The sequence below is a fragment of the Schistocerca americana genome, chromosome 3 (assembly GCF_021461395.2).
Source record: "Schistocerca americana isolate TAMUIC-IGC-003095 chromosome 3, iqSchAmer2.1, whole genome shotgun sequence".
Lineage (NCBI taxonomy): Eukaryota > Metazoa > Arthropoda > Insecta > Orthoptera > Acrididae > Schistocerca > Schistocerca americana.
Genome location: NC_060121.1, coordinates 381570845 through 381594375, shown reverse-complemented (window position 1 = coordinate 381594375; position 23531 = coordinate 381570845). Strand labels below are relative to the sequence as shown.

Genomic DNA, 23531 nt, shown 5'->3' with positions numbered 1-23531 from the left:
TAATCCCAACGAATCCCCCAACTCCACTTAGACAGCTTCACTTCTAGATGCAGCCAGTGTTACATTTCCATCAACCCCGCAAAAACCGAAGCAACAATTATAAGAAAAAAGTCACTTGAGTAATGTGTCCCAGAAAATTTTTCCTGATAATCTACAGCTGTCCAATCCAGCTAACTAAAACTCTAAAATATTTTGGGCTAACATTCGATCAAAAATTAATCTGGAACCCACACTTAGCAATCATCCAAAAGAAAGCCTGCAATAGGCTAAAACTGCTAATGTCCAAAAACTGGGCTTCAATCTCACGACCATCATCCATACACATGAAACCCTCATCTGCTCCAACCTTACCTACCCCTATGAAGCACAGACTAAGGCTCCTTCCGAGTTTTATCGCTCACTACAACGCCTTGCTTTCTGAAACTCTTCCAATCCATCTGTGGGATGAATCAGCAAACCAGTGTTTAATAGTACTAGATGAAAACAGTCTTTGTTGCAGTTTTAGTTTTTTTATTTATCAACTACGCGTTTCACCTTATTTAGGCATCTTCAGGCTGATCTTAATCTGGTATTTCTCAGGACGATCCTTTAGACAGTGTAGCTTTACCGAGGTTAACGAAGGCGATGTTGGCCTGATGTACTCGACGACGCCCTTTAGATACACTGTCTAAAGGATCGTCCTAAGAAATACCAGATTAAGATCAGCCTCAAGATGCCTAAATAGGGTGACACGCATAGTTGATAAATAAAAAAACTAAAATTGCTACCAGGACTGTTTTCAACTAATACCTTGTTTTCTGTATTCGATTACGTACTCATACTCGTATCCTACACCAGTTTATAAAGCTTCCATGCCACCTCAAACGCCTAGAACACCTTCGCATCTCCCACACCTCAAGTAAACTTCAGCCCGAACACCCTAAAGTCTTTTCCATCCTTGGGAGACCTGATCTGCTGCTACACTTGTATGAATACGTCCGCCCTTCCTTTCATTTCTATACGCTTTCTCTCCTTTTCCAGTGTAATTTCAGTCGCCTTCGTCTTGCAGATCATTAACTAAAACCTGAACTTTACCCTTCATACTATAACGAGCCCTACTCATGAAGGCTCCAGCTCTGTCTTTCCTTGTCCTCTTCCATCCCAGTCATATTCTTATGCCTTAATCCCACCTATCAGTTTCTTCCGACATATACGGTCCACATCCATTTTCGTATAACATCATCTCCCACATTTCCCACATCACTGTCCCCCACCCAAAGCTACCAGGAGCATCTATCACACCATCCTCTCCATGAAAAGATGCTACAGCACACCAATATAATCGCGACAAAAGCATCTGTTTTAATCTGTTAAATTATTTTGCATTAAGTTTTAAGATTGTTTAATCAAACTGTCGAAACGTGAAAATATGGCCGCTGAAAGCTTTCCTCCAGTAGGAGGGGCGTAAATAACGATTAAATAATTTTAAAATGTTACTAACCCTTTACCTACCATCGGGCCTCAAGAGGTCCATCCGTGATGTTTAGTATCTTCTCTATTAGTAACTATATATTGTATTTTAATGAAATTTTGTGACTTTTCCTAATTTTCAAGTTAGTCATAATTTTGGAAAAAAATTATAAAAATTTACCTGCGGCTTTGTGCTAAAGTGTTGGTACACGTTTCCTGCCGTACGGCTCCCGCTGGCCCGTGCGATTAGGAAAAATTTTTCAACAACCACATGTCTGTCCTCGCGTCTGTTACGTCATTTACCACTGTTGACTCGTGCTGTTATTCTTTCAGTATTCAACAGTCTTCCTTGTGATAAGCACATGTTTATTCCGGTGCATTATTTCATAAAGGTTGTCTGTTCTCAAACCGAAAAATGTTGCGGAGAAGAGGACTATCAGATGAGGAGATAAGGGAATTGTTGGAGAAGTCTTCTGATTCTGAAAACCCATCTAGTGAACGTGAATCTTCCAGTGATAATAATGAGGTAGAACTACACGAAGATGGTGATAATGAAGAACCCTTTAACGATGAACAATTTAGCGCAAATTCTGTTGAGTGTGAGTTATTGTTTTCACGCAATGGGAATGAAATATGGGCTACAGCTCCTCAAGCTGGAATTTCCGGAAGGCGGAGCAAAAAGAGTGTACTGAAAGAATACCAGGGACCTACAAGCTATTCGATTAGGAACTGTGATCATGAAGGATCTTGTTTTGTGTTGTTCTTTCGCGTACCACTCAATGAGAAAGTGAGTATGTGGACAAACAGGGAAGATCGAATCGTATACGAGGACTGGGTGGATACAGATATTCATGAAACGGAAAAGTTTCTTGGTTTTCTGGTCCTGACTGGAGTTTACAAGTCAAGAAATGAAAATATCAGGTAGCTTTGAAGTGCTGAGAATAGCTGACTACTGTTCAATGAAATTATGTCTCGCAACTGCTTCCATGCTATTCCGAGGGTGTTGCGCTTTGACAATGCAGCAACTCAACGTGAACATAGGTCAAGTGACAAATCTGAAACAATTAGAGAAGTTTCTGAGATGTGGGAAGTTACCCTTAGGAATGCCTACATTCCAGGATGGCGAATGACCGTGGATGAACAGTTGGTGACCTTTAGAGGTCACTGTCCATTTGACAGTATATTCCATTAAAACTTGGTAGATACGGAATAAAGTTCTGGCCAATTTGTGGCAGTGCGACAAGCTACTGCTGGAAGGTGAAAGTGTGTTTGGGAAAGCAGGAATAAACCAGAGCCGGCCGGGGTGGCCGAGCGGTTCTAGGCACTACAGTCTGGAACCGTGCAACCGCTACGGTCGCAGGTTCGAATCCGGTCTCGGGCATGGATGTGTGTGTTGTCCTTAGGTTAGTTAGCTTTAAGTAGTTCTAAGTTCTAGGGGGCTGATGACCTCAGAAGTTAAGTCCCACAGTGCTCAGAGCCATTTGAACCAAGAAACCAGAGCCATACGACTTGGAGAGAATATAGCGAAAACCATGGTGACTGAACTTGAAAGTATAGATATAATATCACCTGTGATAATTGTTTTTACATCTCTGGATTTAGCTCATCATTTGTGTTCAAAAGGTCTGACACAAGTCGGTACTACCAAAGGAAACAAGGGTGAACTGCCTGCCCACTTTATTACACCTAAATGACGTGAAGTATACTCTATATTATTTGGTTTTCAACCAGATGTGATGATATCCTCTTATGTTCCTAAGGTTCATAAGGAAAAAAAGTTATTACAACTCTCTTCATGAACGACCAACGGCGTCATCATCACAAGTAAAAAAGCCTGAGGTTATAACAACATTCGGTGTCACAAAGGGGGGAATTGACATCATCAACCAGAAGACGCGATGCTACTATGTGAAGGGAAAAACGAGGCGTTTTTCTTCAACATGACCGATGTAAGTGTAATGAATGCATACTTAATTTGGATAATGGTGGTTACCATTAAAAAAATGAGCAGTCGAACTTTCATCATCAATTTGGGAAAGCAACTAGCAGGGGTAAAGAAATCAATGACCTCATTACTAGCACCGTGTCCAGGAAAGGCAGTGAAACTATCAGCTAAGAAAAGGAGAAGATGCGCATACTGTGTAGAGAAGAAAGACAGAAAAAGTCAAACTACATGTTATAAGTGCACCAACCCTGAATGCTCGAAACATTCTGCTATTGCCTGTAAACACTGCGCAAATTTACAATAAGAATAAAAGCCATCAGTAAAAGTATAAAAATTATGTTTTTAAAATGTAAATTTTGAATAATTAAAAGCAAACAGTGGAAAATACAGGATGGAATGTAACAATATTGTGAAAAGGAAAGTTGCTATTCACCATATAGCGGAGATGCTGAGTCGCAGATAGGCACAACAAAAAGACTGTCACAAATAAAACTTTCGACCAGTAAGGCCTTCGTCGAAAACACACACACACACACACACACACACACACACGTGACTGCAGTCTCAGGCAACTGAAGCCGCAGATGGCTGAGACTGCAGTCATGTGTGCGTGAGATTCGTTTGCGTGTGTGTGTGTGTGTGTGTGTGTGTGTGTGTGTGTGTGTGTGTGTGTGTCTTCGACGAAGGCCTTACTGGTCGAAAGCTTTATTGCTGACAATCTTTTTGTTGTGCCTATCTGCGACTCAGCATCTGCGCTATATGGTGAGTAGCAACTTTCCTTTTCATAATATTGTTAAATAAATAAAATTCTTTTAAAAGTATTATACCTCAAAAGTAATTTACATCATAAGTGGTCAAAACAATGCCAATTTATGTCAGTATACCAGCACGGGTCTGAGAGGCGCGACTGGTAGGCAACGCTATACAGATTTTGTGGTAAGCAGAGGGTTGAAACGACCTTGCCCCCTTACGACGGGATAAAAGCTAGGAAAGAGAGCTGTTTACAATACTGCTGCGGCGCCTGGCAGGCCGTTAACTGCGGCGTGTGTGTGCGCAGGCCGTTCAACACGGTGGGCGCCCTGCAGCTGGCGAAGCGCGCCGTGGAGCGCCACTACGCCGTCGTGGGCGTGCTCGAGGAGCTCAACACGACGCTGGCCGTGCTCGAGCACTACGTGCCGCGCTTCTTCCGCGGCGCCGCCGACGTCTACTGGGGTAAGCGCGCACACTTTATCTGCTTACTCCGCCATGCGGAGGTTACTTTGGACCATTCCTTCTCTAATCTATTCGCAAAGGGTGTTGTTATCTTCAGTCCGTAGACTGCTTTGTTGCATCACTCCGGGCTAAACACTGTACAATCGCGACGGTAGTCATTTATTATTTATCAACTCGAAAAAATCGACCTGTGACCAAGAATCTTTGTATTTGTCTTTCACATCGACTCGCTAATGCGATACATTTTTCCCAACGATGGATCACGTGGTGCAAACTTTGCTTGTGGAGGCCTGCACTTCCGGCTGTTCGGGTAGAATTCCACCTCGAAAATCACCTCGCCGTTATTCTGGAAGTGCCTGCCACGCAGTGGTTTCTTCATCCGAGGAAAGGGATAGAAGTTACCGAGTACCATGTTAGGAAAATACGGGAATGCGACAAATTTCGAAATTCTAAAGAAGCGGTAGTAGCAGTATTTTCACTCATCCGTAGATCACTTTTGCAAGAATACTAGACATGTCTTGGTATTACAATTTAAGAACAATGGAAATAACGTAATACAAGTACTTACGGATCGAGTTTAAGGATGGGACAGATGGTCGGCCGTGGCCTTATTGTATGAACCATACCGGCATTTAGAGAAATCACGGAAAACTTAACCTACCTACCACAAAGTGGTAACGCATCCGATACGTCTCGTCTGTTTTCGTTTGCACAGAAAACAGCGCTAGTGTGTGTTATGTGTGTAAACCAAATGAACCTGATTTATAAGAAGAAAACTGGTTTTTATCTAAGTGTCATCAACGACACGGTCATGTGACATTTGTCCTGAAATTCCACCTTGTTGTCGGAAGGTTAAATCAGGATGGCCGGATGAAAACTGGAAGCTCCAGTCTCTTTAAAACTGTGCTACATCGTTCAGTTTATCCCATGTGTACAATACCGTTTTCTAAAGAGGTTATTTTAGAATGTAACAGGCTAGTGCTACACTGTTCATTCAGTTCTTACTCTAAGTCAGTGCACACACGCTGCTTCATAAAGTAACACTACACACACTATTAGCTGACGTCAGGGCCACAACAACGAAGTTTCGTTTCCCCTGTGTGTGCCTAGCCTGAAAAATTGAGTCAGCATCCGCCCATAATGAGTGAGATGTTGATGGCTTCCTAAGTTTCTCCGGAAAAAAGAAGGAAAAAACATTGTGTGACAGTATGATGTGAAATGACAGACGTTTCATTGGAATTATTAGTCTTATGTGTCAAATTTTTTAACAACCCCTACTCAGTTTTATCTAAAAGTAATCCGTCACTCTACAGAATCTAATGCTTACCAGCTTCTTTTTAAGTGGCTTGTTTTAGTAATGTCTTTAAGAGAAGCAGCGTGTATGACTGTCATGCACAGAACGAGCTGGACCGTTGCCGTAGATCATAAGCACGCCTTCAGACAGCTTCTCGTGACAGTGCGTCTTGACAGCCTCCCATAACCTCGATAGGAGATTCTAGTAGCACGTTTATGTGACAGATTTCTCCTTTAGAGCATAATATGTTAGCACCACGTCATGTCAGTCCAAAAAACACTCAGCATCATCTTGGCCCGTGACGGTTGGCTCTTCGTCCTTTTTCAACGGTGGTAACTCCACTCGTTTCAACTGGTTCTTTTGCTCCCTTTTCTCGGAGTCACAGCAACGGTACTCGTCCACGGAGATTAGGCGCTTAAGGATTTGGATTGGCCTGACACAACTGCAAAAACTCCGCTTTGCAAGAAGACTAAAACTGATCTATGGCTTTTTCCACAACTGCCTCAATTATGACACGCCGGGCTTCGAAAACCAGCGCCTCCTCTTCTCTCATGATTCCCGTTTCTTCACAAATGGTGTGCTAACATCGTTCTTCGTCATTCAGACTTATCTGACCACACAGGAAACGTTGGCACTGTCAACTGTGCCGTATGAGGGTATATTGTTTCAGTCCAGTCACACTAGCGTGCTTGGATAAATGTAGCATTGTTGCCTTTGTCAATGGCCTGCGATATTTTCTTTTAGCTCCTCGGACGGCATGCTACGGTACTGAGATTTCACTGTGTACTTGCACTGCAAGCACATACCCGTAAATAAACAAAAAAGTTGATTACGTAACTTTACTTTTTCGAAACGATAATTAAAAATTCATGACTGCCCTTCCTGTCTTCTTATTCGTTCGAACTTGTCTACTGTAGTCAAGCCTTGATTTCGTTCTACAATTTTAACCCCCCCTCCCCCACCCCGTTCCCCAAATGAACAATTCCTTGATGTCTCACGATGTGACCTGCCAATCAACTCCTTCTCTTAACAAAGTTGTGCCATAAATTTCCTTCCTCTTCGATTCGACTCATTACCTCTTCATTATTTCGATTTTCTCATCTAATCTTCAGCATTTTTCTATAGTACCGCTTCTGAATAGCTTATATTGTCTTCCGAAAATAGGGGGTCCAGCAGAAATCCCCGGATCACACATGACATAAGGAGTTTAACTAAATGCAAAGGCAAATTATAAAAAAAAGGAAATGAAGCAGAAAAGGTCAATACAAACATCTAAAACTCAGACTGGTGGGAAATGCAAATTGGCAAAGCAGGCATGGGTAGAGGAGAAATGCTAAACTGTAAAGTATGAATGTCTATAGAAAGGATGTAAATTTGAAGACGACCTTATGGAAATGCAGGAGGAAGTAGCTGAGGATGAGATAAGAGGTACGATGCCGTGAGAATAATTTAGCTGCCTATTTACTCCAGTCATACAAATAGGCGTATCGGCCAGCCTGGATGTGGTTTTCAGGCGGTTTCACACATCCTACTAGATGAATACCGGGCTGGTCCCCACGTCCCACCTCAGTTACACGACTCGCAGACATTTGAAACACATTCACACTCTTTCAAGATTTACACTAGTAGCAGACAGCTGGGGTACACTACTTCCGTCCCAGGGGGTATGGGGTGGCGGCAGGAAGGGCATCCGGCCACTCCTTAACTTAACCATGCCAAATCCGTCCTTAACCCTGCCGACCCTGCGTCCAATACGGGATAAAGGCAGTAGCGAAAGAAAGAATACTAAGTAGGCGATAAGACAAACAGTTTTAACGTGTAACAAACATTCGAAGGCCTTAAATTTTGACGGTGGTCATAGATGAGGCTCTCTAATTCTTTCTGTAGTTGGTAGTCAGCATTGCGTTACGTATTTGTAATTGACTTTTGTCGTGTCTTTAGCTTTCATAACTGTTTTATAAAGTACATCATCTTAAATTTTTAAGCTCTGTGATTGTTCCTTTCTTTTCAAAATTTCCACATGTTCCACCAAGTCATTCGCTTGAATTTTATTTTACCAAGGGTTGTTTAGGAACCGTAAATATCTTTGAAAATGACTCGAAAGTCAATGACCACCGTAAGGAGGCAACAGATATCATACTTCCGGAACGAGAGCAACATACCGTTGAGGATGAAGTTCATAAGGATAATTATAACTGTGGCTAGTAATTGCATCCTGCTGTGCACTGTGGGAATTTCAACGAATTACCCCTGTTCTATCGCAGGTAATTAAAATAATGCTGCAAACAAGACTGCAACCGTTGCGGAAAACCAAGCAGTCTGAAAATTTTTAACCTTGTCTGTTATCTGAAGGGCAATTGAATTGACTTCATTACTTCCACTTCATTTAAGCACCAGTTGCGAATTATGTCGTAAATTCACTAGGAACATCGGTTTTACATAAAACCAAAGTGGTTTCCTGAGGAGACTTTTTTTTTCTTATTCACTATGGAACTGACTGGTGACTTTGTGACCACGAACGTAACACAGAAAAACAATTGCAACATTAAACCTCACTTTTTCAGACAGGTTCGTCATTTTCCAGCAGTAGAATCCACGTTTATTTGATTCAGCATTCTCAGCAGGTGGTATGGTCTCGAAACAGACAGACCGTATAAGGGTTGAATATGAAAGAGAGAGTCCTGAGCAGACTAGCCTGTATGTGGCCCATTAGTATCATATTAGAGTGTCGCACCAGAACTATGGACTGCAGCATTTTATCCACACAATGATGGCTTGCGTTCTGATGCAACTAACAAGGAGATGTAGCCTATTGTGCGTCACGCAGTTGGATAAAATTTCGCACAGAAGTCGATCAGAGGGAAACTACCCATATTCTGGGCTTTAACTCAATAATTCAGTTTTGTAGAAAATCTGTGCATCAGCTGTAATGACTGTACCCTCTCGTTAAGCAGATTCCGTGGAATAGAGGTGAATGTGTCTTGCTGCGGATATTCGGATTCAGATTCAAATCCCTACATGAAATATTTTTAACAAAAAAAAAAAACAACGTTTCAGTATCATAGTTTTATTCATTTATGTAGAAGAACTAATGCGAATCATTCATTTGCTTTGTTGCTGCTTTCACGACAAGTTCCAGCCGAACCATTTCGAAATGCAAAACGTGCGGGTGGAATTAGTTCATGGTATAATGCAGTTTTTTGTTTTTTTCACAACTTCAGATTCGTGGTACCGGTATATAGTGATTTCGTGAAATCAATATTAACTGCTAATTAAATAAAAGTTTGTCAGTATTTACAATTTCTTCCGTATGAAATGAATTAATCTAGTTAAGATATTTAAATGCTGATTCCTCAGTGATAAACAATATTACACATTCAAAAAATCGTCAAAATTGACTTGAATGAAACACCACCATTGGCCCACATGAACTGATCGACAAGTGTTTATTTGGGAAATGTAGATTTTTCTGCGTAGATTTTCTCAAAAACGTCGAAGAGTTGAACGAAAAGCTGGAATGGGTGCAATTTCTTTTAATCAAAACGATTATCAGTGCGACATTTCGTTCAAATCTGACACGATTGGAGAAATCATCTCTTAAGATACCAGTACGACTGTATGAGACAATGCTCCCATCTCTTGTACCTCTTCTGAACTGGAAAAGCCGGCCGGAGTGGCCGAGCGGTTCTAAGCGCTGCAGTCTGGAACCGCGCGACCGCTACGGTCGCAGGTTCGAATCCTGCCTCGGGCATGGATGTGTGTGATGTCCTTAGGTTAGTTAGGTTTAAGTAGTTCTAAGTTCTAGGGGACCTCAGCAGTTAAATCCCATAGTGCTCAGAGCCATTTTTTGAACTGGAAAATGTACTACAATACTGGGAAATTTCAATTCTTCAATGGCAATTACTGAATTGCTCTGATGGTCAGCAGATCTTTAATTACGACATGGTCATCATCTTTCAGGAAAGAAATGTTTCACTTTACTACGTGCTTCTCTCAATGTAAACGGAATAGCTGACATTCCAGTTCATAGGAAGGACGAAACCATCGTGGATCCACCACCTCGGCCCGTACTGTAATCGTGATCGCACACACGCAAGTTCCAGCAAGTGCCTGTATATTACACAGATCGACTGGGAACGCAAACATGCTTGCCGCACGATCTTACACTCGTCTCAAGTTGAGGTCTGTCTTGTTAGTAAGATCTCTATAAGGACTATAATCGCGTCCCAGTTCTTAACACCACCACATGGTATGGTCACAGTGAGTTTGCTGAAATGTCAGTCACACGTTGTCTTCAGTCGGATGATAAGACTCTTTCGAATCAGATCCACGCTTTCTATCTGCCATTGTCCACTATACATCTACGTGACCACTTTGCAATTCACGCTTAAGCGTTTGGCAGAGGATTCATAGAACCACTTTCGAACTGTTGCTTAACATCGAGCGATCGTTGCATTCGTCGGCCGTAGATGTATTACCGTTGTGATATTATCAACGATTCCAACAGGTAATGCGTTGTCACTCCTGACATACTTATTCACTGATACCGCATCGACCTGCAACACCTTCAACAGGAAGAAACTTTATTGAACAGCTATTTCGAAAATAGCTAACAGATTTCGAAATCCACAAAAATTATTTCATGACATACACGTAATAGAGATGCTAGGAAAACTGTTGCTTATTTTCAAATCTTATAGTCCAAATGCGTATTTTAAACAGCTACCACATTATAAAGTGGAACATTTCTTGAAACATTACATACAGTATTTCAAACTTCTACAACATGATAAAGTGAAACATTTCTTGAAAACTTACATGCAGGTATGCTACGTGATTAAACATCGCCACACATGAGAAAGTATTATAGCGTCAAATGGAACCGTCTACTGTACAGAGATGTCCAGAGGTATAACTCACTTCCTGAGTAATTTCATCGTTTTTATAGGCACAAATTTCGTTGCAAGTGATTGTAGTCAGCGTGGCACTTCTTCAATCAAAAACATTCCCTTTCATACAGTTATTCTGTAACACACAGCGTAAGCAATGTGATATGGGTGAATGGAGGCGACCGTCCAGGTTGTGAACAGAAACTGCTGTGTCATTTTCAACAATTGGCTCTCAGATAAGACCGCCACGCCACGAAAAGCGGTACATTCTTGTTACGAAAGATAGCCCCAGAACATGGCTTCTTTCAGAAGACTAGATGAGTCATTGTTCATACTACTGCACCTATTTCCCAACCAACTTTCTATCAATGACTGCACATTGTGGTGTTTCTTTTTTTTTCGATGACTAGCATTAAAAAATGTCTACAAAAGGTTAAAAAATATCACGATGTGTCCTATGTGCGTGCATTTGGGCATGCAAAACGGATAAGTCAGTTTAATCTGCAAAAGAGGTTATGGCCAGATTATATAGGACGCAAAAGCGATTCTTCTTACTCATTACCTTCGAAAGGTTATGCTCAGTTAGGTGGGATGCGACTGGATAGGCGATAGGATTTTCATACTTTCCATTTTCTTTAGCTTTTGCTTAATCTCTGGTGTCTTCATTACCTCTCCTCGCATGTCACGTATCCATTACTACAATAAAAGATCTGATACTTGCACTATGCACAACACTAAATCTCTCTCCATCTCCTTCTCCATTTCATCTGACTCTGGAAGAGACTAAACTGTAGCTTGCTTCTTACCCTAAACCAAGCTGCTTTCAAAAGGAGATTAAAACTATACCTGTTATCTTCGACGTAGACTCTTTCTCGACTAGCTATCCAACTGCGAACCAGTATCTCTGCCACATTGTTTATGCTATGCGTGCGTGCTTTAGTCATGCCTACCCATTTCCGTTTTCTGTCTTCCGTTTCCCTTACTAACATTGCCCTATTAGTTCTCGCTCTTCTCCAGACCAGCAAATATCTTTTCCAGATTTGACTCCTTCTTATCTGCTGTCAAACATTTCTATTAGATGTCATTACTCTTTTTCGGAAAAAAATGTTATGGGAAGATTACTTAACACAGTGTTAGTCTGACTTTACTAAAATACCAAACTTCCATTCATCTAAATCTACATCACACTCCGCAAACCACGTAACGGTGTGCGGCAGGGGTTATTTGGTTCAAATGGCTCTGAGCACTATGGGACTTAACATCTATGGTCATCAGTCCCCTAGAACTTAGAACTACTTAAACCTAACTAACCTAAGGACATCACACAACACCCAGCCATCACGAGGCAGAGAAAATCCCTGACCCCGCCGGGAATCGAACCCGGGAACCCGGGCGTGGGAAGCGAGAACGCTACCGCACGACCACGAGATGCGGGCAGGGGTTATTTCTGGTACCACTAACTGATCACCTTTCCATCTTCCAATCGCGAATGTGGCGTTGGGATAATGATTGTCGGTAGCCGCTGTATTAGCTCTAATTTCTCGACTTTTCTCGTCGTGATCTTGGCCGTGAGATGTATGTAGAAGGAAGTAACATGTTGCTCGACTCCTTGCGAAAAGTGTTCTCGCGAAATTTCAATAGTAAACCTCGCTGTGATGCACAACGCCTCTCTTGTAACGTGTGCCACTGGAGCTTGTTGAGCACCTCTGTAACGCTCTCGCACCGACTAAGAGATCCAGGGACGAAACACACCTCCTCGTTGGATCTTCTCCATCTCTTCTGTCAGTCCTACCAGGAAAGGATCCCATATTGATGAACAGGATTCAAGAATCGGTCAAACAAGCGCCTTACAAGTAACTTCCTTCGTGGATGAGTTGCATTTCATTCAGATTCCTCCCGTGAAATTGCCGGCCATCTGCTTTCCCTACTATTAGTTTATGTGGTCACTCTACTCAAGGTCGCTCTGGATAATTACTCCTAGATATTTTGAGGTACATACTGTTTTCAGCAGGTCGTCATCAATACTGCAGTTGATGTTCCATTTACACACATCAAAAAAGTTTTGCATCATCCCGGTTCCCAGAACTCCTGAAGACAGACATTAACTGTGGGTATTGTATCACAGACACAGTCCTTTTGAGATGTCACTAGACCCGCCCAAAGAGGTAAACAACCATGCATCAACCTTTTAGACGGAGGGGGTCCGACAGCCGATCAGTTCCAGTCATTCCACGAGGAAGGAGGTACACAGCTAGTGTTGTCTGTAGTTCAACCATGCCTAGACGGTCAATACCGCGGTTCGATCGCGTCCGCATTGATACTTTGTGTCAGGAAGGGGTCTCAACAAGAGAAGTGTCCAGGCGTCTCAGAGTGAACCAAAGCGATGTCGCTCTGGCATGGAGGAAATACAGAGAGACAGGAACTGTCGATGACATGCCTCGCTCAGGCCGCCCAAGGACTACTACTGCAGTGGATGACCGCTATCTACGGATTATGGGTCAGAGGAACCTTAAAAGCAATGCCACCATGTTGAATAATGCTTTTCGTGCAGCCACAGGACGTTGTGGTATGACTCAAACTGTGCGCGATAGGCTGCATGATGCGGCTCTTCACTCCCGACGTCAATGGCGAGGTCCATCTTTGCAACGACGACACCATGCAGCGCGGTACAGATGGGCGCAACAACATGCCGAATGGACCGCTCAGGATTGACATCGCGTTCTCTTCACCGATGAGTGTTGCATATGCCTTCAACCAGACAATCGTCGGAGACGTGTCTGAAGGCAATCCGGTCAGGCTGAACGCCTTAGACACGTTGCAGCAAGGTGGAGGTTTCCTGCTGTTTTGGGGTGGCATTACGTGGGGCCGACGCACGCCGCTGGTGGTCATGGAAGGCGCCATAACGGCTATACGATATGTGAATGCCATCCTCCGACCGATAGTGCAACCATATCGGTACCATAATGGCGAGGCAATCGTCTTCATGGACGACAATTCGCGCCCCCATCATGCACATCTTGTGAATGACTTCCTTCAGGATAACGACATCGCTCAACAACAGTGACCAGTATGTCCTTCAGACATGAACCCTATCGGCATGCCTGGGATAGACTGAAAAGGGCTGTTTATGACGACGTGACCCATCAACCACTTTGAGGGATCTACGCCGAATCGCCGTTGAGGTGTGGGACAATCTGGACCAACAGTGCCTTGATGGACTTGTGGATAGTATGTCACGACGAATACAGGCACGCACCAATGCAAGAGGATACCCAGTAGCACATCCTCTTGCACGTGCTACTGGGCATTAGAGGTACTGGTGTGTACAGCAATTTGGACCACCATCTCTGAAGATCTCGCTGTAAGATGGTACAACATGCAATGTGTGGTTTTCATGAACAATAAAAAGGGCGGAAATGATGTTTAAGTCGATCTCTATCCCAATTTTCTGTACAGGTTCAGGAACTGTCGGAACCGAGGTGATGCAAAACTTTTTTTGACTTGTGTATTTACGTTCAGTGTCAATTGCCAGAGCCTACATCATATATCAATCCTCTGCAGGCCATTCGGCAAATCGATACTGTCTCCTGCCTGGCGTTGCTATTTTCCTATAGACAACCACGTCATCTGCAAACAGTATTTAAAGGGATTCCGACGCATTCTACTAGATTATTTATACACACTGTAAATAGTAACTTCCTTGGGCTACTCCGGAAATTGTCTTTACATCTATCGATTCTGTTCCTTTAAGGACGACTTATTGGGTTTCACAGGCTAGGAAGTCTTAAATCCAGACGAAAAATGTGGTCCGATAATGATAAGTTCTTGCGGGACGGTGTCAAATGCCTTCCTGAAGTCAAGGAACACGGCGCCAGCCCCAGCTTCGTTGTCTACAGCGCAATGGATCTCATGGAAGAACAGTTTCGCAAGATCTCCGCTTGCATAATCCATTTTGATTTTTATAGAGGAGGTTTTCAGCCTCCAAAAACGTCATAATTCTTGAGCATAAAACTTGTTACATAATTGTACAATAGATTGACGTAAAATGATATAGGTCTATAATTATGTGCATCTGACCTACGACTGTTCTCGAAAACGGAATAACTTGAGCCTTTTTCCAGTCGCTAGGTATCCTTATTTGCTCCATCGATCTATGACAAACTGCTGCTAAAAGGGAAGCAAGTTCTTTCTCATAGGTATCGCATCCAGTCCTGTTGCCTTTCCACTACTAAGCGATTGTAGTTCCATTTCTACTCCGCGATCAGTTACCGCAATATCTGCCATTTCGGCGTTCGTACGATGACAGAGGGAGCGCATAACAGTCTTCGGCGATGAAACAATTTCAGAAGACCGAATTTAGTATTTCGGCATTCTCTCTGTTATCTTCCGTTTCCGTGCCTGTATGGTCACTGAGTGACTGAATAGACGTTTTCGAATAGCTTACTGATTTTTACATATGACCAAAACGTCTCAGTGTTTTTACTCAGATCGGTTGACAAAATTTTGCTGTCAAAGATTGAACGCTTCTCTCATTTTCTCCTTGTGCTCATTTTCGCGTCGTTCAACTTTTCTCAGCTAGGTTTTGATTTATCTTGAACCTGTGATAAAGATCTCTTTGTTTACGTAGCAGTTTTTTAACACCGCTATTAAACCACAGTGAGCGTTTCGCATCCTTTAAGACCTTGCTCGGAACGGTGCTTTTGAATTTTTTTCATTTTTGCTACACATCTTTGTCCTCAACACTTAGTATTTACTGTTGATCAATCAGATATTATACACTTTGTATCGTGTCACTCTAGCTAAGCAAATTCAAGCTGAACATTAATAAAACCGGCAAACTGCAGGGACGGATTCCTGACTGAAAACGAAAGAAAAAAGATCCTATGAACAAGTGTCTGGAAATGGACAGTGAGCGTGCAACAACAACAAATCGTCCCGGAACACAGTACAGACCTTTATCGTATCCATGTCACAACAGATGTTGGCTTCCATGGGACGCAGTGCACGCATTCACCATGGATTGCCGCACTCTTTCGCAGGTTCCGGTCACTCTCCGGATAGCGTCACAGACATCACAGGCACGCTGTTGAAGGGTCTGCACACAAAGCTTTGCAGATGCTCCCAGAGGTACAAATCCAGAGGGTTTAAGTCCCATCATCTAGCAGACCATGCTACAGGGCCTCCGCTTTCTACACAACATCCGAGGAAGATGATGTTGAAGTGTTGGCGAACTGTAATGCGGAAGTGGAGTGCTACTCTATCATGCAGAAACCACATAACCTGTCGTATCGGTAAAGGCACATTCTCAACGAGCCTAGGCAGAGTATTCAGCAGGAATAATAACCAGTCCGAGTATGTGGTCGCCAATAATCCCTGTCCACACATTGGTGCTGAACCGATGCTGGTGAGAAGCCTCAACAGTACCCCGATGACTGTAGCCCACATATTGATGATATCGGTTCTGGTAAAAGTTGCTTTGTCGGTAAAGAGGACTGATGACAGAAATCCCATAACTGTGTTGGTCTCGTGCATAAACCATCTACAAAATCCTTCCTGTAGACGGAAATCCTTTGCTGATAATCTTTGCACTCGTTGCAGGTGATAGGGATAGTAGCGGTTGTCATGTAGGATACGCATAATCGCACTTTGGCTTACGGTATGTTGGCAGGCCACTTCCTTGGAACTTCTACTAGGATTGTAGCCCCATGGAATTAATTTGGGCAAAGGGTTAGGCTATATGGGAGAAAAAAAAAACATTCAAGATAACGAACACGGAATCTCTTTTGCCTGAGGGGAAAGAAAATATCCCACCTATAACGTGGGCACAGTCTGTGTGGCATGCTGAGAAGCTTCAGAAAGAAGAATTTGACAGGGAACTGCTGAGGGATATAAGCCTTTAACCTATCATCGTAAATTTACAATCATATTGTTCGGAAACAGACTCAAATAGAAGCTACGATGGTATTACGATGTAGACCTTGGAATAAAGTAATCATATTTCTTAGTTTTAAAGACTCGCGCTTTAAACAATGTGTTTGTCAACTTATCAGTTGCATACACAATAATGAGAACTTCCTAGCCTTTTTGTTTAGGACTTTGTATCCTTTGAATTATGCAGAGTATAATGTTCAACATATTGCCCAAACATAAGTTAAGCTATATATGAAGGTAGCATCTGTTCCCGAAAGAACAGATACCATTGATGACCGTGCAGCTTCTCTAGAATGAAAACCCTAGCTGCAAACAGGCGCTGATACACATAATTGGGGACATGTTGAAGATGTGTGCCCCGACGAGGACTCGAACCCGGGATCTCCTGCTTACATGGCAGACGCTCTATCCATCTGAGCCACCGAGGTCACAGAGGATAGTGCCCCTGCAGGGACTTATCCCTTGCACGCTCCCTGTGAGACGCACATTCCCAACATGTCCACACCACTACATTCGTGGTGTGCCTAATATATGTTTACCCATCACACTCATTAGAAGTTAAGCTTATCCCACCATGTTGTATGATCTAATAACATGAGAGAATGCAACTGGATAAATTCGTCAGAAGTCCGACATTTCCACACGTAAACCCCTATCATTTGCAAGGCACGAACTAGATGAGGCCCTGAAATGACAGTATAACTCTTACTTGTCGAAGTATTGGTGGTTTTCGATGTTAGGGTCAGCATTACCTGGAGTTATTCGGATGATGGTTAACTGTTTGCTTGTTCAATGGATTAGAAATGCAGTCTCTCATTGTAATGTCTAACGAGTTAGTTTACACTCATAATGCCCATTTACAGCGAAAAACATGACAACTTACTGACCATTTTTACGATAGTCTTTTACATTAGTCTTTTCTACCACTAATTCTTTTTTGCGCACAGTGATTACACTTAACTATAGCCAAACACATCCACGCACACGACTTACACATTTTTAAAAATTCTGTTGAGTATAAGTGGTTGTCAAGTAAATATGATTATTTCGGTTTGTGCTTGAAGGTAATTTTATTATGTATTAAATTTTTACTTATAATACAGTTCAAATCGCAATAAATGATAATTATTGCAAGCAGCTTCAATGATCTTGTCATTAGACAATTGTCATTTTGAGAAAAATTGTACTTCACGTCTCCACAAAGCTGCGTCAGCTGTTCGCGACTCCCGGTGTCATGAAGAGTAAATCTGTGGAGCAGTGGACGCAACATCGTCAAGGTGTGAACTAATATTTCTCTTATGACAATTGATCGAAATTAGTTTTAATATCCACTATTCCCTTCATAGATTTGAACGTATAATGCGATGTACCATAGGCAAACGAGACTCATGTTGTTCGCAGCAACGCAGTTCGCCACGTGGACTTTTCCCGCTCTTTGCTACCCCGCATGCGCGTTTCGCATTCCCTCACGCTTCCTTTCCGCTCCGCCTGTATGCGCGCAAGCCCCGTCCTACGTGACGCGAGCTATAGTCAGGTTGTGGTTGATTTTGGGAGATTTTCCATAGTCACCTTGTTGTATACTGGCCCCAACTTACACTTCAGCCAATCAACCCAAAAAATGTAGCTTACAAAATACACTTTGCTCAGCTTTAGTTAAGCCAGTTTAAATGAAAGAAATAGAAATCATGAACATAATATAACAAATCCTTTAACACGGTCAGCTACCAAATTATGTAGACAAACAAAGTATCATCAGAGTGGAAAAAGTGTTTTTGTATTTATTTATTCTGTTTCTCCACTTCGAGGAACTTCATTCTCACATATCTTGCTGGTTACTTTTGAAGATATTCAACAGAATTTTCTCAATCGTTCCATATTAAATTTTAGATTTTTAACTTTCACTGGCAATCTAACATTAATAGAATGTGAATATTCTGTCTGTGAAGATTTTCTAGATACATTTTAACTCGTTGGATACCACGTATTTAATCATATGAGAATTTAAAGCTGTTGAAATAAAACGGTGGCACGCATATTTGTGCTAATAATATTAAAGTTGTGCTTTGGATGTGCTACTGAAATATGCTGATTCTTTAGATATCAAAATAATCTTGAGACATCAAAGTAATGTACAGTAGTGGATGACTATCAGCTGTCAGAGAATAAGCAAGTTTTGTTACATCCTGTCAGCATTAGTTTTTAGGCAGAAGACGTTTTCAAACTTACCGAATCAATTATATAATAAAATCGAACAAGTGCGTAACTTTTCATTCCATTGACTAAGAAGCTTAATTTTTTTTACATCGCCAAAAAACCGCAGACCTTAGTATTTGGCATAATCTCCAACTCGACGCTTCAAACCGTTTTTGAGAAAAAGTGATCATCACAGACGGAGGAACAGACAGAGAGACTGACAACAAAATGTTCCCACAGGAGTTCAGTTTTTACCGCTTGAGGTACGGAACCGTAAGATATGCCAGTTCTATAATCTTACTCTTTCCCGAATAAGTCTATGGGGAAGCCCATGGCTACGCCATTTTGTTTTGGCTCGTTTAGTGACGAACTGCGGTGCCGTGATACAAGGATTGCAATGTGTATCAAGACTGCAGACATTTACCTTCAAACAATTACGCAACTTTATTTTTTCGAGGTGATAAATACAAATTTGTGACAACCCCTCGTACATCCTGTCGCCGCAAACCTTTATTTCTACGGCTTCCATTTTGAAAACATGTTGCAGGTGAGATGGAGCGCTTCATCCGCATAAATCGCAACATGTTCAAACCGCCGGTGCGCGAGGAGGTGAAGGATTTGGTGCGCGCCAACTTCACGCGCGAGACGGAGTTCTACCAGTTCTGCAGGCAGCGGCTGCACCGCCAGCTACTCGCGCTGCGCCTCCCCTCCTGACGGGCCGGCTTCCCCCACCACCGCCACCGACGCCGACCCCCGCCAACGCCACGGGTCGCCGAGCGCCGCCGGCGGGGGGGCGCCCGGAGCCAGCCTCAAGACTGATCTGCCGCTCATGGACTGTGCCTCCCTCCCATGCACGTGTGTCCAGGCACACGGTCTGACTTCTTCCGCTGTGCGGATTTCATTCAACGTTCATGTATCCATTAAAGTGACTTCGGTGTGTCCAGATCACTCAGAGACAGTGCGTACCATAGCAGTGTGCTCGTAACAAACGTGTGCAGAGAGAAAACGAGAATACTCCGCATTGTGAAATCTTCACCTGTATTCCGTGCGCTACCTTGCACTGTGTGGTGGAGGGCACTTCTAGTGTCACTATCACATGCTTAATTCTTCTTGAGACACAGACTCTTGAAATTTCAATAGTAAACTTCTCCATAATGAACAAATCCTCTCTGATGGTGTCTACCACTGCAGTTTGTTGAGCATCTTCATAATTCTCTCACACTTACAGTCGTAACAAAACATGCCACACACTGTTGGATATTCCCCCCGACCCTCCCCCCACTCTCTCCTATTAATCCAGCTTGTTAAATGTCCCAAACTTACAAGCAACACTCAAAACACAGTCAGACAAGTGTTTTTCAAGTTACTTGTTTTGTAGATAAATTACATTTCCTTGGGATTTTTCCAATGACTGTCAGCTTGACATCTGCTCCAGTTTTGTGATCATTCCACTTTAGGTCACTCCAGATGGTTACTCCGTGACATTTTATGGTTGTTACTGCTTCTATGATTTATGACCAATATTTTAATCCAAAAGTAATGGACCTCTTCACCTACTTATGCACAATAAATGTAACATTTAATTACATTCAGAATCAACTGCTGGCCCCACACCAGTTATTAATTCTCTGCAAGTATCTCTAGATTTCTCTGCATTTTTTGGGTGTTGCGATCTTCCTGCAGATGACAGTGTTGACCAAAACCAGCCTCACAGAGATTATGATATTATCCACTAGACCATTTAGACACATTGCAAATAGTAACAACTTTATAATGCTCACTTGGAGTACTCCTGAAATTATTTTTATGCACATTGATTTTGTCTCATTAAGAACAATGTGCCGAGTTCTGTATCTGAGGAACTCCAAAATGCCATCACAAATCTAATCCAGTACTCAGTAAACTCATATTTCGGTCATTAATTGGTAGTGCAGGACTTCTTCAATTGTTCTTTCTGCCGACTGCCAGTTCTGCGGCCATTTTCAGACTGGGAAGGGGGGGATGGGGGTACTGTTTCCACTTTTGGTTCTCTCTTTACAAGCTGATATACTCGGAACACTACCGCTATCAATTACTCATGCAATTTGTTATTTCCTTTGTCACCCACAATAAAATCTGCAATGGCAAAATAACCATCAGTGTATCTGCACTAGAAGAAAAATCAACATGAAATGTTCAGTGTTTATCAATGTGTTCATAGACATCATTTACACTGTTGGCTAGTGCATCACATCATATACTGCCCCTTGCTAGTGGCATTGCCCCATCAATAGCCTCATGAGTTGCACACCACTCTTAATGAATGTCCATATTGATAAGCAACTGCATATTTTTTTATCTTCATTGTTCTTAAATGTGTACTGTTGTATTTACTTCATTGGTAACTTACAGTATCTTGTACGAGCAAATGAAACATGATACTGATTGACAACAATGTAAAAGGCGCTGGTTTTGGTATCTGGTATCTACCAACATGTTTTCAATAGCAATGTGGCAAGGAATAGAAGCACCACAATTCCTCCTATGTAATAGGTTAAAGACAGTGATAGTTCTATCATTCAGCAGCCTTTAGGTAAGGTGATAAATCAGTGCAGTTGCTTATCTTCACATACTTCTTAGAGTGCAAGAAAGCATTAGTAAAGGCTTTTCTGGAATCAAAATAGGAGTGAAAAAGTCCTACTGATCAAGGCTGTTTATTGAGCCAGAGCCCCAGCCTGGAAACTTGCCTTTTGCAAGCAATGCTCTTAATCAACTTACTTAATCAACTTACTTAATCAACTTACAACCTCATATCCACAATTCTATTTTTAGTGAACACATAAAAAACAAATTCATAAAGCCTTGTTCTCAAATTTTCAACCCCAGCATATTTATAATTCTTTGCAATTCATTAAGAGGCAATGATAAAGCATCATGAAAGAAATATACAACTGCCGTAAGGAGTTCAATTGTCTCACTGAAGACTATCAGCATTTCAGACAGTAGTTTCTTGGAAATGATAAATAAAGGCATTCCAAAATAAATGAATGTGTTAAGTACTGTATCTTCTACTGGTTATAATTTGTTTGACCACACTGCATTATTAGTGTTAACAGACATCAATTGAATGTTGTTTAAGTATATAAAGACACCTTGTTTACTATAACTTTCATTACTCTAAGATCTTTCAGAAACTCAGCAAAGACGCTCATACTAAAATGAAGATACACAGTGTGTGAAATAAAGTTGTTGACTATCTTTTCTGTATATGTATTCATGTCCACATGATGAATGGCAGAGGAACAAACAGAAAATGATAAATAATTCAATGTACTTGTGCTCTTTCATACTGATAAGAAAATGTGCCGAACAAATTGATGATAGGATTTACACAATATCAAAAACCAATATATATTGTGCACAAGAAGACAAATATATTCATTGTTGAAGTTCTGGGTAGTAATGGTCACTATAAAATTCATAACATTCCATTATTCAACATATTCACAAAACAATGCCTACATTTCATTGATGAGAAATTATCCATTGTTTTTTTTTTAAACAAAGAAGAGAAAGTTTGTAAATTATCATAAATGTATTTTTTAGAAACAAAATAAATTTTTTAAGAAAAAGTCTCATTAATTGGTTTTTAAGATTTTGGTGTTTTAACTTCACAAACTCTTTTAATGCTACATGAAAGTATTGAAAGAATAGTGCTGCATACTCTCTCATCCATTCCTTCCAGACTATGAGACAGGCTATCAAAGTATGACAAAATGGCACAAGTACACAAAATTTTCCAACAGAAAATATTCGCTCATGAAGGTTTTAAATAACAACAAAGAAGGAATGAAAATCTCATAGGTGTTGCTATCACTCCTTAAATCACAGGGAAATCCAGATTTCAAGCACTCAGTATGATACATCACAGAACCACAGACATAACTCAGGCAAAAAAAAAAAAAAAAAAGTTAGTCTCTACTTTAAGAAACTGAACTCGTTTCTGAGATGGATCAGGTTTAACAACCAGTCCAGCAACATTTTTATAGGATTTTTGACAGTCATTTCTGGTGAAATCTGCAAATATTCTTTTGGAAAGGCATGGACTAATATCTTCCCTTTGCCCAACAGATCTAAGCTACAGTACCATCTCCTATGGCTTTGCTAACAGTTGTACAAGTAGACACATTAACTCTGTAGCAGTATGTACTACATCAAAAACACTTTGTCTGCATTTACTGGTGAATAATGAATTTGCCAGAAAGAATCTTTTCATAACTGAGAGAAAACTGTTAATCTAATTTCAGGACACTCATGTACATCCTGAGCACACGGAAGTTATGGTGACAGCCATAGTTTTTACCTTAGCACTGCTGCATATCCCAATGGTCCTATATAAGTCAGTTAGTTTTACATCTCATCTACATCTGTACCCATATCTCCATCTACATACATACTCTGCAGGCCACCATATATGGTGCATGGTAAAGAGTATTTTGTAACACTGCTAATCATTTTCCATCCTGTTCCACATATAAATAGAGTGAGGGAAAGACAACTGTCTATGTGCCTCCATACAAGCCATAATTCCTCTTATCTTACTTGCATGGTCCTTACTAGGAATGTACATTGGAAGCAT

General features: G+C 41.6%; 1 protein-coding gene across 1 annotated transcript in view; it reads left to right on the top strand.

Annotated features, from left to right (window-relative positions):
* Positions 1 to 22458, top strand: part of LOC124606099 (heparan sulfate 2-O-sulfotransferase pipe) — a 275172-nt gene extending 252714 nt beyond the window's left edge. The window contains exons 8-9 of the mRNA XM_047138065.1: positions 4452 to 4606; positions 19461 to 22458. Coding sequence (XP_046994021.1) covers positions 4452 to 4606; positions 19461 to 19627 — 322 coding nt within the window. The 3' untranslated portion in view covers positions 19628 to 22458. The remainder of the gene's footprint in view (positions 1 to 4451; positions 4607 to 19460) is intronic.
* Positions 22459 to 23531: the final 1073 nt, after the last annotated feature.